Source organism: Rattus norvegicus, chromosome 2 (assembly GCF_021556685.1).
Source record: "Rattus norvegicus strain SHRSP/BbbUtx chromosome 2, alternate assembly SHRSP_T2T, whole genome shotgun sequence".
In the NCBI taxonomy this organism is placed as follows: Eukaryota; Metazoa; Chordata; class Mammalia; order Rodentia; family Muridae; genus Rattus; species Rattus norvegicus.
Window position 1 is genome coordinate 190902366 of NC_141535.1, and position 13915 is coordinate 190916280.

The 13915-nt window shown below is 49.4% G+C and overlaps 1 protein-coding gene across 6 annotated transcripts in view; it reads left to right on the forward strand.

The window, feature by feature from the left end:
• Positions 1 to 5626: 5626 nt before the first annotated feature.
• The window catches only part of Igsf3 (immunoglobulin superfamily, member 3), an 88061-nt gene continuing 79772 nt past the window's right edge, over positions 5627 to 13915 (forward strand). For 2 of the 6 annotated variants that reach the window (NM_001439515.1, NM_001439516.1), the window contains 2 exon segments: positions 5627 to 5817; positions 6418 to 7106. In NM_001439515.1, the coding sequence (NP_001426444.1) occupies positions 7064 to 7106 (43 nt within the window). In that variant the 5' untranslated portion in view covers positions 5627 to 5817; positions 6418 to 7063. 6 annotated transcript variants of the gene reach the window in all.

The window sequence follows — 13915 nt, forward strand, 5'->3', positions numbered from 1 at the left end:
AAAGAGGTTCATTTAGCTTGTGGTTTTGGGGATCTAAGACAGTGGTGTTGTCATGAGCTTCTTGTGAGAGCCCTTGACATACTGTTACCTGTTGGAGGGTATGTGAGGATGTGCTGGAAAGCCTGTGTGGGAGACTGAGCTAGAGGGCAAGCAGCAAGCTGTACGCAGCCTGCTTTCTTTCCTGTAGTGTGACCCCTCTTGAAGAGGTGGAACCCCATGATTTAATCACCTCTTCATGGTCCCACCACCTCTAAACAGAATGCCATTGGCAGCCATATTTCAAGGAACCACATTCAAACTATAGTCAGCACATCCCAATGTTTTGGATGTGTTGAAAGTCTTTTGAAGCCAAGTTTCAAGCAGGTCTTGAGAAATAGAATCTTCTAGGTCGGCCAGGGGACCTATACTTGCTGTGGTTTTATGAGACAGGGTTTCTGTGTGTAGCCCTGGCACTGACTCTGTAGACCAGGCTGGCCCTGAATTTGGAGATCAGCCAGCCTCTGCCTCTGAATGCTGGGATTAGAGGTGTGTGGCAGCATGGCCGCCCATTGAGCCTATACATTAACAGGTCTTCTGTGACTCATGCATAGTCCGTTTAAGACTCTCTAGCTAGTGTAACCAACTTCATTTTGCAGAAGTTGGGGTCCAGAGGGTTCTTAGAACATCACTCAAGGATCTACATTTGGATGGGAAGCTGGACTTTCTGACTCTGGGCCCATCATACGTTGGAGATTAGTAAGTACACATTAGTATAGAGAAGAGCTAGTGAGGCATTTGGCTAGGTTCTCTCCATTCATCAGACCATTTATACTTGCAGCCTCACTCGAGGGAGGGTTCTACTGTAACCCACACTTATAAAGAGGAACCTCAGGCAAGAAACGCTACGTAGCTGAGAATGGAGGCTCACATCCACAACCCTTGCCCTTGGGCCATAAGAACTGCTTCAAGTTCGAGGTTAGCATGGATCACAGAGTGAGTTCCAGGAAGTCTGGGACACAGAGTTTAGGAACCTATCAAACAAAACAAAACAAAACAAAAGCTTGATGCAGAATTAGGTGTCAATAAACACAGACCTTGGCACCTGCACTATCCTTTAGGACCACTGTTCTCTGTCAAGAATGAAGGAAGCAAGCCCAGTTTTGTGGAGAATGGAGAATGTTCCCTAAATGAACTCAGACTTTCCCTGCTGGGCTAATCCAGCCATCAGAACTCCACGAGGCAAATCTACTCACTTCTCTAACGCTAGGTGGCGCTTCCCAGGTTCTGCGCACCCACCTGTGGGCGAAGCCTTTGGGGACTACCCACTCTCTACCCTGGTCTCAAGATATTATAGTCTCTGTGTGTTTGAAGACAGATGGCAGCCGGTGTAAGCTATTCCTAGTCTCAGCTCCGGGGATCCTTGTCTGTGTAGGAGGGAATCACTGAGGAAGGCTGGCTTTCAGGAGAATTGTTCGGCACACACTTCGAGCCTTGCTTAGGCTGAGCTGTGAGGTAGGAGGCTCTGCTCTTTTCACAGGACACTTCCTGGCTCATTGAAGAGCAGTCAGCACTAACAGTGGAGATATGGGGAGGGGCTTAGTCTGCGCCAGCTATCTTTAGACAACAAGCTCTGCCCCAGACTTTCTTTCAGGTGACAGAATAACTTTGGTAGACAACTGTTTGTGTTTTTCCTTAAAACTTGAACATTTTGCTGTTTGGTTTGCAATTGATCCTTCTGATTATAACTGTCTATGGGCTTGGGAGTATTAAACTCATGGAATCTCTTGGTCATACCCTACCCAATAATGAATTTTATTCCCCACAGCATTTAATGTAAACACTGAGGGCAGGCAAGCGTGTAACCTCAACTACTCAGGAGGCTTAGGCAAATCTAGACCAGAGTGGGTAACTCAGTACACCCGTCTCAAAATCAGAAGGGGGCTGTGGCTGTATCTCAGTGGTAGAGTACCTGGCTAGCATGTGGGCAACCCTAAATTCAGTCCCCAGGATTGTCAAAGCAACAATAAAGAACACGTTCATTTTTGACTGATAAACGTAGGAGACATTTGGCTGTTGATATGGTTTAGTGGGCAAGGGGGCTTGCTGCCAGTTCTTCAGTCCTCATGACCTGAGTCTGACATCCAGAATGCACATGGGAGAGGAGAGAAATGGCTTCTATATGTTGTCCTTCGATCTCCACACACGCACCCTAGATAATAAACATTTTAAAGAATTAGAAACCAGGAAGAATGCTAGGAACGTCTAGGTTTCCTGATTCTCTTGAAGTAGGAAATTCAGGGACCAGGATTCTTCATGCTTAATGGTAGTACTTGGTTGGGATTCTTAGGGGCTATGTCTTCAGTGTACCCCATCCCAGCTCTCCTCGTTGCTGTTTCTCCGAGGTCTGCCTCCATTTGAGTTAAGCTCTCTGATGGAGATTAAGGGGTCTTCCAAGACTCACAAAGTACCCACCTTATTTCAGGCCAATTCAGGGGAGGATTGGAAGTTGAATTGTAAAGTGTTGTGAAGCCAGCCACCAATGTGCAGATGGGGGTGTGGTGGGTGGGGTGGGCTGGCTGGGTGGGGTGGGTGGATTTGCTGACCGGCCATCTGTCCCTTCCTTCCTTTTTGTTGATGTCTTTGCTTCCCTGAGGACCCTTCCCAGCTCAGTTCTGCACCTGCTGCTGATCTCCTGGATAGGCCACCGAATTCCGGGTTCACACTGACTTCATCTCATTGCTTCTGTGTCTGGGAGGCAAAGGAATTCTTTTAATTGTGCCTTTATCCCCCTGTCCAGCAGTTATCACATTTCTCTGCACAGTCCCAGATGTGGAATGTAGAAAGAACCCGGTGCTGGGAGTCTGCCATTGTCGTGCAGGCCAGAGGCTGAAAGAGAAAGTTGCTGGGGATCCCAGAGGTGGAGGATGGGCAGATGGAGAAGGGGAAAGCTGGAAACAGACAAGGGGTTATTTTGAGTGTAGAGAGGGTCAAGACTGGAGGTCCATGAGTTTTGAGAAGGGGTAGGGCAGCTTGATAGGACCAGAAAGCTCTCAAGCTGTCTGAGATGGGCCCTCAAGAAGATTCTTTGATCTGTCTGTCTGTCTGTCTGTCTATCTATCCATCCATCCATCCATCTTCAGGTCTTCAGAGAATGCAATTGAAAGGCTCCCAGACTCCAGCCATTCCTTACCAGCTTCACATTTACTACCCTTAGCCAAGCTATGATGCTCCCCCAACTCGCCTGCACCATGTCAGAGGCCTCCGTCTGTCTTCCGTCATCCCCCTGCCTCTTCTGTTCCCATTGTTCTTCTTTCTCAGTAGCCCATGACCCGAAGTGCTTCCCAGACTGCCAGGTCCTCTGCGGCTTCTCGGATCACACTCCTCCCATCTCTTTTCCAGGCTGTGTTAGAAATAATTTTAATTTCAGAACAGGTTAACCGTCCTAGCACACACCATCTCCTCCGGCTGAGACTCTTCCTACAGACAATACCATTTTCCCCGCCTCCCTGACTCTAAATCAGGTTTCTGTTCTAATATCTCTCCGAGACATCCTCCTTCAATCCCACCTAGAATAGAACTTCTCTCCCCACCTCACCCACTAGACACACACACACACACACACACACACACACACACACACACACACACAATCCTGTTGCCTGGTTTCTTTAGAACACATGTCATTGTGTTATATATTTATTAGTTTCGTTGTCTGGGTTTCTCACAAGCAGGTACTAGGAGAACAAGACATCGCTTCACGAGTAGATGTTTAGGAAGTAAATACAAGGATCCAGTAGGCAGGAGGTGAGAGACAGGAGGGCCACTGCTGCCTTGGGGCAAAGAGGGCATGTGTAATATTCGAGAGGAAATTTTTAAATACAATGCTTTAAACATGTGATAAATATTCAATTTGATACGATAGGTGTATTTATAGTTCAATTACACATGCAGATCAAATGCCAAGAGTTGTTTGGGGTTATGTGATAATTACAGGGCAGACTGCCTTCAGGAAATTTACAGCCAAGGGGGAGGGGAAAGGACAGATAAAGACTTTCACTTATCCCGGCATCCCCTATGGTGACAAGATCTTCATTGTCTTGTACAATAGAGGTATTGAATTTGGGGGGATGAGTGAGTTACCAGCATAGTCATTTTGTTTATAGATATGTGTCCATATATATGCCCAAGAGTGTAGAACCCGGGGGACAACAACCTCAGGCATTCATGGTCTCTCAGGTGCCGGCCACATTGTTTTTTTCTTTTTTTTTTTTTAACCTGGATTCTGGGGAGCAAACTCAGTCCCTCACATTTTTGGGACAGGCGCTTTAGCAAATGAGCCATCTCCTCTGCCCATGGCTGCACTCTCTCAGGACAGTGTTTTGCTGTCACATAGTCCCATGGGATGAAGACACTTTTCGAGCCCCTCTCTGAGTTCTGAAATCCCCTGGTTGTTTCTTTGGACGTGGCTATCAACCAAATAAAGGGCTTGGACCTCTCAAACTCCCATTCTTCATCATTCTGTCTCCTCCAAATCCTGATCTCAGACACTGAGCCTCTCACATACTCACCTAGACATTCCATGGAGACCACCTCCCGCTGCCAAGGCCTCTCTGTCCCTGGAGCTGCCTGTGTGGTCACTTCCATTTCCTGGATTTTTCAGTCATCCTTCACCACAAAATCTTCAGTCTTCCGGAAAACTCTCCCACCCACCCTCTACTCCTAGGTCAAGTGGTTTTTCTAAAATGCATCTCTGATTACCACAGTTCTTTACTCAAACCATTCCGGGGTCTTTCTCTTGGACACAAGCTTAAAGCCCAGCCCTTTGCCCCTCTGGCTTCTGATTCTTTGTTATAGCTCATGTCCTCAGTCTTCCCTCCAGTCTAGTTAGGGCCCCACAGGGCTTTTTCTCACAGTACTGAGTCTTAACTCTCCAGGGCCCGTGATTGTCCTCTGTACTTCCTCCCCACTTGCTCCGTAGTTCAGTTTTCTCTAGGAGAAGGTTTCCTGGGCCTTATCCCGCACAGCACCTCACCCCAGGAACATGGGATTGGAAGCCTTCCTCCACACAGTTTATTCGTGGCCTACTGTTGTGTTCTCAAGTAGACCACAAGCTCCACAGGGGCAGTAAGATCCGACCTGCTTATGCTCCTGTAACGAGTCGTTTTTTAGCACGTGTTTGGTAATATTGAATAAATGCATGGATAGCACTTAAAATAAGGACAGTTCATTTTTAACTGAGTGCTTTTGATATATGAGGCATTCCTCTAAGTGCTTTACAAGTATGACGTGGATACTCTTTGTAACAGATGAGCAAACTGAGGCACAGAGAGGTTAAGCAACCGGGCTAAGGCCCACAGCTATGAACCCAGCTTGTCTTTGGGGTCCAGATTCTATGCTAGAGTGAAGCACAATGTGGAGGTTCATTATAAAAATAGATTCAAGTCTCCAGCCGAAGCGTTTTGCTATTGTTTATCGGGCAAACGACGTGTCTCCTGGAGTCTGGGCTTTGGGAAGGGCCCTTGGTGCGCGAACCCTGGGTTAACTTTCCATCAGCTCGTCCCAGGTGGTCCGCAGCTGCTGGCGGGTGCAGCCAGAGCGCTGGGACGGTGGGCGGGGCGTAGTGGGGGCGTGTCCCCGTGAGGCCACCGCCTTCTCCTCTGCTCGCCTCGCGGGGAGCTGCGGGCCAGGCCGGAGCTAGAGGGCGGGGCCTGGGGCGGGGCGGGAGCAGGACGGCCTGAGCCGCTGCGGGAGGCGAGGAGGAAGCGGCGCGTCTTGGGAGGCGTGCGGGACACAGACGGGCGACCGTTCGGTTGCTGGGAGCTGCGGGGCTCGGGCGAGGTGAGCGCGGGCGGGCGCGGATCGGGGTCGGGGGCGCGGGGACCGTGGCGTGGCGATCGGCGTCCCGCCCCGGGCCCAAGCCCCTTTTCTCCATTGGACCCGTGTCGCGCGGAGCAGGCTCAGCCTACAGCGAGCGGAGCCCCGAGTCCCCTTCTCCGAGCCTTTTCTTTGCCAGTGTCTCAGACTCAATCGCCGGGGAGGTAAAACAATAGCGGGCCACCTGGGACGCGGCGCGCCCCAGCTCCCACGGCCCGTGCCCGGAGTCGCGGCCCCGCGCCAGCCCCGTGGCGACCCGCGCTGCCGAGGGTGGGGCTGCCCGCCGCGCCCCGCTCCGTAGACCGCGACGGGAAAGCCCGCGAGTAAGAGAGGCATTTGGTGAAAGTGTTTTGAGAACAATCATAATTGCCCTGCTCTGGGCGGGGAAACTGAGGCGTAGGGCACAGAAGGTAAGATTTGTACAAGGTCAGGATGCACACATGGGCTGCCCTCGGCCAGGGAGGGGACCCAGGTAGCTGGGCTGGCCAGTCGGGCGCTTTGGCCTCTCTCGGTTTTGCGGCGGTTGTGTTGGCCTTAGATAAATGTCTGTTGTGTTTGTTTTAGGAATCTGCGGGCTTTTGTGGGACCACTCTCGGGCTACCAAATGCCAGCTTACTTCGTATGCCCTGGGAGGTTCTGGGGCAGGTGACGGCACGGTGACCTATCACCATGGATGGAGATGGACTTTTTGATGAAGAAATCCAAAGTGTCTTTACCAGTAAGGGTGTTTTGGCTGTCTCGGGTTTTGACAAAACCTGCCTGGTTCCCTTTGGGGGATCCGAATGAGAGATTTCAGACACCTTCAGTGCGAAGCCAAGGACATTTCTGTATAATCAGCGCATGAAAGGATTTTCTCAGACTCTCTTTCCTCCCATTTTCCTCGAGAATTAATCCACCAGAATCTACAGTTCCGGTGGAGACTGCAAGGCATATACAGTGTAGCAGAAACCTAGAGCGCCTTCGGAATTGCTCTGGACCCTGCCTTAGGCGTAAAGGACTCTTGCACATGCCACTCCCCTCTCCGGCCCCCAACTCCCTCCTTCTGACTACTCTGTCTTTGACTGGCTCTCATTTTCCCCGTGAAGTTCTGTTTCCAAACTGTTCCCCTGGAGCTATAAGTGGATTGGCAGTAATGAGAGATTAGGCAGTGGGAAAAGCACGGTGCCCTGTGCTGTGTCCTTTTCCTGCTGCCGCCGCCGCTGCCGCAGACATGAAGTGCTTTTTCCCAGTGTTGAGCTGTCTGGCTGTGCTGGGTAAGTGACTGCTTATCAGTTCTATAGCTGTGAAAGTTTAACCCGATCTCATTGCTAATTCCTTGTGGTTCTCTCCCATCAACACTGGGTTTCGGGAGGCAGAAGGGGGTAGCCATAGTGTGACAGAGTGGATTAAAGTTCCAAGAGGGTCTGTTTGTTTCTGACCCAGAAAGAAGGGTGGAATTCTGGTTGTCTTTAAGCTGCCCTGGGCCTTTGGGTGAAGCCCCTCACTTGGAACGCTGTGCCTTAGGGATGGTGAGTGGGTTGAGAGCTTCCAGTGTCTTTACTTTTGTGTTGGTCTGCATCGGTTCCTGGGAAGTTACAACATAATTCCTAACTGTGTTGGGAATGGTGCTTTCATGAACGACTGTGCTTTTTTTTTTAATTGTTGTTTTTGGAGGGGAAGGTGGGAGTGGGTGGGATGGGGGTTGAAAGGATGCTTTGTTTTGCCTAAGAAGTCTGTAGGCTAAGTGTGTATTGAAGACACTAGTTCCTGTGTCTCCTCACCGAGGAAGCCTAGCTCAGTCCTTGCAGGAGGTGAAGCTGAAGATAGGGAGCTGCCTGGTCAGGGGGTGTGGTCAGATTGGTTTTCCATGCCCTCAGAGAAAAAGTCTGGAAGCCCAGAGTAGGAGGAAGAAACTGTGGTCTCAGAAGTGAGCCTCTCTGCAGGCCTCCATCCCCAGTACAGAGTCCCAACCCCTTGTCTCTTCTTGGTTTAAGTAATCTCCACTGTGTATTTTCCAGTGCCCTGGTTTATCATAAACCCCATAGCTGGCACCTGGTGCATTCTCACCTCAGCACTCAAGAATGGACACACCCCCTACCTTCTCTGTGTGACTTTGCATTCAGAGAAGTTACTGCTGCTGGCCACTTGCTTCTCCATGCTAGGTTTCTTGCACTTACAGAATTTATCCGTGGAGGATGACTCTGAATTACCTGCACCCTTATAAAAGTTAACTGGCATCAGGAATGAGGATGGACTTTAGAGTCTTGAATTCCCATCTCAGTTTCATCTTGATTCTCACGGGAGTCTCAGTGAGTCTGCATTTAAGGGATGTAAGATGTCCTGAAAGAAATCTTGATTGCCTCGCAACATGTTTGAAGCTTCAATCCATGTGTTCATTCGGAGGTACTCAAACTTAGGCATAGGTTGGTATCATTAAGGCATCTTAAAACAACAACAACAAAAAAAAAAAAAAAAAAAAAAAAAAACAAACCCAAAACCAAATCTTGGCATTCTGGTAACCTCCTCAGAGCAGTAAAACCAAAGTCCCTGGATTGAGAGCTCATTAGTGCCAGCCCTTCCCTGCCCAGCACACGTGTGGTTGGGAGTTTGGTCAGTCTGGCCTGTTGTTAGGGTGCAGAATTCCCATGTCTCCTGGGTGCTCAGGTAAAGGAAGTCAGGAGGCGGGCTTCTCCTGGCCAGCCTCTTTAGAGACGATATTTATGTGTGCCGTCCAGCGTTTGTCACTGGATCTCAGCTTGAATCACCGACTGCTGATTCATGGAGATTGAAAAGGACACTCACTGGGAAAGCCCCACCCCCGCACGCACCGCGCTTCCCAGGCTTGGCTGTGTGGTTGAGGGTGGGGATCAGGGCAGGAGGAGCCACCAATGGGAAGACAAGGAACTATGACATTTGTGTCTTTTGTTTCTTTCTTTTTTCCTTTTTGGCTGTTGAGGAAATGTGAGGCTGCCTGCTGGTCTCCCTGTTGTCCCCCTCTCCAGGTCCCTCTGTGGAGGGGAGCTGGGACCCCGGCACCCAGAGAGTGCAGTCATTTTCCCTCCACCCCACTCCACCCACCCCTGAGAGGCCCTGGAGGATTCCAGGTGACTGGAAAGGGTTCCTGGGGTGGAAAGCCAGATCTGTGTGAAAGTGGAGATATTTGGAACCGTGGACAGGCACACTAATGCCTGCTCCCTTCTGAGCCCCTCTGAGGGGCTCCCAAGCCCTTGGCCTATCACTGGAGAGCTGACTACATGGTTGGGAGGCCTGCCTTGTACTAGTCTTCACCTGGGAGAAACACAGAGTGGAGAGAGAACAAACACACTCCAGCTTGGTGGCCTCCCGGTATGGTCTGATTCATGTCAGCATTCCTTCTGTGTGATGTGAATTAATGTGTTGTATGAATTTAAAACAGTAATAAAGAACCCCAAGGTTTTGAACCCATGTGGGTCAAATACCTGGAATAAAATTGTATAAAAGTTGAGTCAGGCTAAGCTCTGTAAAAGGGAGATAGAGGTAACGACCTTCCAGAAACTGCAAATTTGAGGTAGAAAATCTCGTGACCCTCTGTGAGAAGGACCGGAAGGTGAGTCTGTGGGACGTATGTGAGAAGCCGTTGGGCTTGCAGATTTCGGCTCCCTTCCTTTGCCTCGTCTGGAGTTTGGTTCAGGTTTCTCTTTTATTGCCTGTTTAGGACACAGATAATTCAGGTCTTTGTCCCTGTTCTCCTGACTGCTGAGTCTCCTGTCCTTTTGGAATCCCAGGTGGCTCCTCCAAGCTCAGCCATTGGCTGCTACCACCCCCTCATTTCCATTCTAAAGGCATTTTAGGTCTGGGCTGGTGAACAGCAGAGTCTCCACTGTCTGGGACGGATGGAGCCCGAAGGGCAGAAGATGAGAGAGAGACAGTGAGGGCTCATCTGAGTGTGAAGAAGAGGGAATGGGGTGGGAGAGCCGGGGTGACTGGCACTGGTGCCGGGGTGAAGCCCACGTGTGTCAATGTGACGTGGGAAGATGGCAGAGCATGAGAGAAGAGGGTGGGGATTGTGACGCCTTGAGCAGGAAAAAACCACTCTGGAAAGATGTAGGCTGTAGACACAGAAAGCGTGGTTCGGTTTTGTGTACCATGAAGAGTTATGCTCCCAAGCCAGTGCAGATGTTGCAAACGGCCCACAGAGGAGAACCCCCGGATGGTTGGTGGGTGTTTGAGTCTTCCCCAGTGAACCCACACACTTGTTTATAGAGTTTGAGAAGCCTCATGTTTGAACAGGATGGGATCAAGTTATCACTTCCAGTGATTAGGCAGAGAGCAGAGGGTGCTTCCAAAGGAGATGGGAGGAAACTTTGATGTCTCGATAGGCATGAACTCAGAGGCAGGATCAAGATGATCAAAGGCAAAGGAGAAGGAGAAAGCAGATGATAGCGGAGGGGTTTACATCACTGGGGGTGAGTAGCTGGGATGGGTGGTGTGATTAATGGATGAGCCAGCACCACTGGTTGAAAAGGCGGTGCACTTTGCTTCGTAAGACTTATCTGATGAAGGTGCTGGAGAAAGGAATCCTTGCCAGGACTGGCTTAGGCTGCCTCTTGAGTTTGTCGGCTTTCAATCATTATACCAAAACAGCTGACATAACGGACTCCGAGCAGCTTCATTCGGGCTCACAGTTTTAAGGGTGGCTCTGTTGCTTTTGGGCAGAGCATCGTGATGGGGGAGGGGCAGGCAAAAGCACTCATCACCCCACTGCCGAGGAATGGACAAGGAGAAGGAGCTGCACCATACTGTACTTTTTAAGGGACCGTTCTCAATCACCCTAGACCCTACCTCTGAAAGGTACCGTCTTCTCCCAGTACAGCCACCCTGTGCTCCAAACCGTTGGAGATAGAAGGGTCATTTAAGATCCACACAATAGCATCTTTAGACTATAAAAAGGGCTGAGTCTCCTCCCTGTGCCGGGGCTGTGTTCTGTCCCCTTTGCTCTACTGGAACAGAGCTACAGTTTATTACTAGAGCAGGGGTGGTTATCAGCTCTCCGAACGCCAGTCCTTATTGTGAGCCAAACCCATCACTCAGTCTCCAAAGCAACCCTAGGCGAGAGGCACCTTACATTTCCATCCTCTTGTAGATGGTGATCATGAAGTCCAGCAAGATTAACTTTCCTAAGATGGATGGCTGGCCCGGTTAATGCATCACACAGTATTTGGGCCCCAGGCCCCTTCTGGCTTGTTTTCTGTGTACGGCGTTTACTCCCAGTACTACCTTAGGGTCCAGTGTGGCCATTCTGGCTCCAGCCATCAGGAGGAAAGAAAGGATTAATGAAGGATTCATGATAAAATTTGTATATTAAGGATACTTACCGGAAGATACGTACACTTCTGCTTATATTCTCCTTGGCTTGAACTTGGACATAATGGCTATACTTAACTGCAGGAAAGGCTCGGAAGTGTGCTGCTCACTCTAAGTGCCAGGGCCACGCTTAAAGCATGGGGTTGCATTGCTTTAAGGAGAGTGGAGGTTTTGCCTGACAAATATCGGCCTCTACCATAGCCACAAGCTTGTAAGTGGCAGAGGAGAGCATTGAAGCCAGGACTGTCAGGATCAAATCCTGTGTTCTTTTATTACACAAGCAGTACTTTCTGTGAATGAGGCCCAGGCTCCGGCCAATAAGGAGCCTTATTGGGAAGACCTGAGCTAGACGAACCAACAGTCGTTGCCGAGGAAGCCCCATAAGCCAGCATATAATTACAAAGAACCTTTGCGACGACGTTTGAAGTGAGTATTGTGTTTACAGGGTGTTCCGTGCCCATGCTTCCAATGCGGTGGCTTTCTGTATGCAGTGCTTAAGGACGGTGTCTGTTCATGAGCCCCAGAGCTTTGTCGTGCCTGCTACCAAATAAGTCACACAGAGTTCGTTTAATTTTTGGTCAGCGAATTCACAGTGTAGCTTATAGGGTGACCTGAGCTAACACTTTCCATGCTATGGCCTCCGGAATAAACACTTAAGGATTATCTCTGTACCTGAGCCTCAGAACTGTCTTGTGCCAAGTAAGCGGGGGTTCAGTTAATTTTGGCCAGTGGGTTAACAAGGTAAATACACATTCTTTTATTTGGTTGGCTTTGCATTGCTGGGGACAGATCCCTGGGCCTGGGACACCCACAGTGCCCCATTACCATTGAGCTGTGTCCCCAGCCCCACCAAGTAAATCCTGTTTTTCTCATCTGTCGCCACGCCCACACTGAGCAAATTCAAAGTTGAGGGAGGGGAAGTAATTTTGCTCTAGAAAGAGCTGGAAGTTGGCAGGGTCTGGATTTGAAGCCAGGTGTTTTGGACTGTGGCACTCAAGCCTACAGTCTCTCAAACATGGCTGCAGGATCTTTTCTGTTCTGTGAGAATCCTTTGGGCAGTCCCACCCGACCCCAAGGACATCAGTTATATGGAAAGAGAGCTATCGAAATAGTTAAAAAGAACTATGTGTTATAGTAGTATGCTTACTATTAAACTAGCAGCCCCTAACAGCGGGTCTAATGAGCATCAACGTTGGCATAGTGACGAGTGTTTGGTGTTTTGGGGGTTAATCTACTTCACTGAGTATGGAAGTATGTGATTTGTACTTGGAAAAACCACTGATTCTAGAAACACGACTGGGGCAACCAAAGGGCTTGCAAAGGTTCACGTAGAGGCCAGTGAGAATAAAGATAGAATTTCCTTCTTTAGGTTTACACACAAGCTGAATTCCCCCCACACACCCCTACAGGCTGACGGGGGTTCAAAAGCAAGTCCAACAGAGCCATGTAGTGCTGGATGGGGGAGAAGCCTGGATAATGGAATTCCTAAGTGTTGGCTTCGCAGTTTAAGGAGATGTAGATCGCCTGCGTATGAATGCCTCCTTGATTTTCAAAGCCTCTCTAATGCGGGCCTTTCCCAGTGTTTAGAATGGGCAGGGTGTGGAGGGGTGGACAGGAGTGAGCAGTTCCTATGGCGAATGGTGGGGGTAACAGTTGAGGGGCTGATGACCCACTAACCTGAGGTTGAAGTGTAAGCTTCCGGTTTAGGTTAGATGATGCTAGAAAGAGGTTGGTGGTAGCTTGGAATAAATTTGGGATTTGGATTTAGAATCCAGAGCCTAACCTGCTCTCACTGGGGCGCTCGGGAAGGGGCCCCAGGTGAGAACGGAGGTGCTCTCGGGCATCATTCCCAGGCCCACAGTTTTAGCTTCCTTTGGGAGTTCCGCATTTGCCACAAGCAGACACCTGTTTCTTTGCAGCTTCACAGCGAGACACGGCAATTCCTTATAAAATGTTGATTTTCCAATTTAAGGAAATTCAGGACACCTGTGTGTGAATGCCCCCCTGATTTTCAAAGAAATGAACAGTTACACAAAAATCAAGCGTGTAGTTGTTGAAAATCACAGGTTGCCAAATTCCCTCACCAAGGACCCTTTATTAAGTGACTAACTGTGAACCACAGAGTCAGGTACTCAACAAAGACATTACCAGAGGACCCCCCTTTACCCCAGAGTGGAGTTAGTTTTCGTTCTTTAGCTCTGCCTTCAGAAGGGCAAACCTCACAAGCTAGAGGCATATTACGCACTTGTCCACCCAGCCTCTCTTAGCATCGCATCTGTAATTATAGTAGCAGGAGAGAATGCTGAGCCTGGGACCCTGCAAGATCCTAGATCGAAGATTGAATTATATTAACTCTACCTGGCTCGAAGGTGGTCAGATGCGTTTACAAAATGCTTCATAATAATGAGAGTTCAGGCCAAGTTGCTGCCCGGCCCTTTAATTAAATTCTCTGGATAGTGTCTTCTCCACCATCCAGGTGAGGCTTCACTGAGTGTGCCCAGCCCTCTAGGACATGATAATCCAAGGCACTGGTTCTCAGCCTTCCTAATGCCGTGACCCCTTTATTATAGTTCCTTATATTGTGGTGACCCCCCCCACCCCCATCCCAGCCATAAAATTATTTTCATTGCCACTTCATAGCGTTAACTTTGCTATTGTTATGAATCATAAAGTAAATATCTGATATGTAACCCAGAGGGGTCTTGACTCACAGGATGAGAACCACTGATCGAAGGCCACC